This window comes from Malurus melanocephalus, unplaced genomic scaffold, assembly GCF_030028575.1.
Source record: "Malurus melanocephalus ecotype Western Australia unplaced genomic scaffold, MMel_1.1 scaffold_891, whole genome shotgun sequence".
Classification (NCBI taxonomy): Eukaryota; Metazoa; Chordata; class Aves; order Passeriformes; family Maluridae; genus Malurus; species Malurus melanocephalus.
The window spans coordinates 73279-76966 of record NW_026624123.1 but is presented as its reverse complement, the minus strand read 5'-3'; the positions used below and the strand labels follow the sequence as shown (position 1 = coordinate 76966).

The window sequence follows — 3688 nt, the reverse complement described above, 5'->3', positions numbered from 1 at the left end:
GGGCACTTCAGTGGAGTTTGAACCTGCACATGCTGGCAGTAGGTGGTGGAGCAGTCTGCAGTTTGGAGTTACTGCCCTGGTGCACCTCCTGCCATTCCTGCTTTCTCTCCTGATGATTTCAGGTGGCAAAGGTTATCCATGTTGGGGGTAAAAGGAGTTCTAGAAACAGCTTTAGAAAATAACTGATACCTTTCCTAGAGAGCATCCCTTGTCACAAAAACCTGCTTCTTCTCAAACTCCATTTTTGATCCATTTGTTGTCTCTTTCATGTAAAAACCCCAACAAGCCAAACCAAAAGAAACTCCTCTGAAATCACTCAGATTCTTGTCACCAAATTGGAGGTAAAATACACCCTGAAAGGTACAGCCCTTAGAAGCTCTGCATTGTAGTAATGATGCTACTCGTTACTTATGTCACAATTAATTCCTACTCTTAATTCATTTCCCAAGCTCTTATCCTTGCTTTCAAGAGTTGGGATGATTTAGCTGTATGATCCTGGCTCTGCAAAGCTCACAAATCCCTAAATCTTTTCCTGATCTGTTGCTGCACCTCTGCCTTGTGGGATGTGTCTGCACAACTCCCCACTCTGGTGAGAGCTCTCAGACTGAGCCTACACCAATCCCAGCAAAAGGAATTTCTCTTGGACCAATTTCTTCCACTGAAACTTGGATTCTTCTCCTCTCTGTCTGCACTTGCTCTCCTTTGTTTCCTTTATCCTTTAAAAGATCCCTCTCCCTAATACTCATCCCACACTCCTTTTGCAGCCTGGTCTTGGAATACACAGAAGTTCTGTATTTCCTCATCCAGGATCACTATCACAACTCTAAACCCCCTTAGTTAAAAGAGAAATTAAACTCAGAGTGCTGTGGGTCTACCCAAAACCTGAGAAGGTTCTTTTTCAACACATCATCTCCTTATATGCATTATTGGACATATAAAAAAAGCAAAATTGAGGATGTCCAGTGCTGTCGGTGCAAGAAGCCACCAAAGCCTGGGTGTCCTCCTTGGGGAGGATGTGGGGAGTACGCAGCAGCTCTGCAGCAGAGGAGCTGGCTGCTCTCAATTCTCATTAATGGGGTATCCAAGAGAAATCCAACATCCCAGAGCAGATCCCCAGTGGGATCCTCCAAGCCCCAAGTCCCCAACTCAGCAAAGCCACCATTACCTTCTCCTACCCTCGGGGACGGGGACGGGGACGCCGACGCTGCCGAGCGCCGCGGGGTCGACTGCACGGATCCGGCTCCCGGCCCGTGGAAAACCTCCTCGGCAACGGCTGCCCCGGGGCTCTGCGAGCTCGGCCCACCGACCCCAAACAAATCATTCAGCAGCTCGGAGTTAGAGGGGGCAGCGCTGGGCTGCGAGGGAAAGCTCTTGCTCATGGGGCTGCCATCCAGGCCCAGCAGGTCCACGTCTTCAGGGGGAGGTGCTGCTGGAGGCTCTTGCTGCTTTTTGCTGTGTTTGGGGGTCCCGTGGGGCTTGTCACCGCTGGCATTACTGTGCTGACTGGAAAGGGACAAGAGTTCGTCATCTGACTGTTCGCTTTCCTCATGCACCAACGCTGCTCGATCCTCTGAGGTGGGGTGAGAGCTACTTTTGTCAGATTTCTGATCTAAATGATGATTGGAAATAAAATTAGGCAGCTGTTAGTTTGGTCATCACAAAGGTCCCGTCAAAATCAGCTTACAAGCAGAACAGAAAACTACTGAGAATAGCCCAGCAGTATTTTGCTAAAATCATTTTGCATTTTAAAATAGAAGTTGGCAAATTGCTTCCCCAAAAGGGTTCTCCAGGGCACACAAAAGGGTTCTCCACAGCTGTCCAGGGCAGTGGTGGAGTGCCCATCCATGGAGGATGTGGCACTTGGGGACAGGGCTGTGGTGGCCTTGGCAGTGCTGGGGAACGGTTGGACTCGCTGACCTTAAAGGTCTTTTCCAGCCTAAAGGATCCCATGATTCCTTTGCCAAGATGAACCTAAATTTTATCATCAAAGCTTATTTATTTCAAGTTTCGGCATGAAGGACCCCTCAGGTGAAGGTTCACCCTGGARCTGTGTCCATAATGGTCCCACAGAGCCCAGTTTGAGGTGGATTTTGTAGGGTATGAATTCCCATCCCAATGCAGCATTGGGGTGTGCCCAGCCACAGCTCTGGGGTCTGTTGGGGTCTTTGATCCTTGCTCTGCACCCCAAAGGAGCTCTTTGTGCTCTTTGAAGCAGATTTGACTCTGAAGACCAAGCCTGGCCTACCTTGCCAGCTGAGGGAGGAGAAGAACGCGCTCTGCCCAACGTTCCTGATGTTATCCTGGGGGGAATCTGTGGCACCTCGACCTGCAGCACAGAGCACACAGAGRTGGAGTCAAACCAGCCCAGCTCAGCACAATAAAATCCTGCACAGGGAATAAATCCRTGCAGCCCTCACCTGCCAAAGCAAGAGTGTCCTGGTGCTCCTGGTGGGAGGAGAAGAGAATGGAGGGATTGATGTCTTTTGTGGTGAAGTTCTCCCATGGGGGAGTTAATTCAGTTTGCCTGTCTGCAGACTGTATTTCTATGTCCAGTATAACATGAAAGAGCTGAGGATATTTGTCTGGAGAGTCACAGGCATCCAGCTCAGGCCTAAAGGGGACAAGAGTGGTCCGGTTTAAAAGGGAAGAATATTTCTGGAAAGCTATAAAAAGGCTGTCAGTATATTCAGGCTTTTCATATTTCATCTGTGACTGTTCTCCCTCAGCCTTCATCAGGCTTTTATGCRTCAGGTTTGATTAATGTTCAGCTTCAAACACTCACTTGGTGAATTTGAGAGTGGTTGTTCCCAGGGCTATGAATCCAGTATGAAATTGAATTTGGAATATTTGTGTGTTGGTCATCTGAAAGGAAAAAAACAGAGAGCACCAGACTGAACAAGGGYTTAAATACATGAGTTAGTTCAGTCTACCCTAATCTGAACTGCTGCATAACTTAATGCATTCTGCTTGTCCTACAGGCAGTATTTCCTTCTCAATATTCCCAAATATTCCCAATATTTCCATCTGCCTTAAACCCAGCTGCTGCAGCATTGGGAAAGCCTTCAGGAACACGCCTTCTTYCCCTGCTTCTCTTTAGTTCTGGGATCTACTCATCAGTTTTGCAATGAAATTAAGCAGTTCCCACTGAATATACTGGAACAACAGGTTTGTTTCCCAAAAAAAAATAGAAAACATTTCACTTGGTGCAGAGGCTGTAGAGAAATGTCATTTACACAGCAAAGGGCAACAAGAGTGAATGGAGAGGAGGAGAATATTCATGGTCACTCTGCAATTTGAATATTCAGGTTTCAAATATGTCCTCAGGGAAATGATGGAGATTCCATGTTTAGCCAGCTCAGCCCCTACAAGAGAAACCCAAAGAAGCTCCTACTTTGGCTTGGAGGCGTCCCCCGATGGTGGATCTCATGTGGTAGACGGACACTACGACATCTCCATGGACAGTGGCTCCCAGGGGGATCAGGACTTTCCCTTCCTGCACACGGTATTCCCTGCGAGGGGAAGAGGAGGAAAGCCGTGGTTAAATTCCCTTCCACCACACGTCCACATGAAAGCTCTCACTGCCTTCAGGCCAAGCAAGGAGAAGGGCATTCAGCGCTCTGCTTGATTCAAGCAAAAATATTCTGCAGGGACAACTAAATCTGTAGGATTTCTATCCCATCACAGATCC

At 48.0% G+C, this 3688-nt stretch overlaps 1 protein-coding gene across 4 annotated transcripts in view; it reads right to left on the bottom strand.

The window, feature by feature from the left end:
• DNAJC6 (DnaJ heat shock protein family (Hsp40) member C6) overlaps window positions 1-3688 on the bottom strand; it is a 42173-nt gene that overhangs the window by 9722 nt on the left and 28763 nt on the right. For all 4 annotated transcript variants that reach the window (XM_057385951.1, XM_057385952.1, XM_057385953.1 and 1 more), the window contains 5 exons: window positions 3392-3509; window positions 2783-2862; window positions 2418-2611; window positions 2246-2326; window positions 1166-1609 (listed from right to left, as the gene is read on the bottom strand). In XM_057385951.1, coding sequence (XP_057241934.1) covers window positions 1166-1609; window positions 2246-2326; window positions 2418-2611; window positions 2783-2862; window positions 3392-3509 — 917 coding nt within the window. The remainder of the gene's footprint in view (window positions 1-1165; window positions 1610-2245; window positions 2327-2417; window positions 2612-2782; window positions 2863-3391; window positions 3510-3688) is intronic.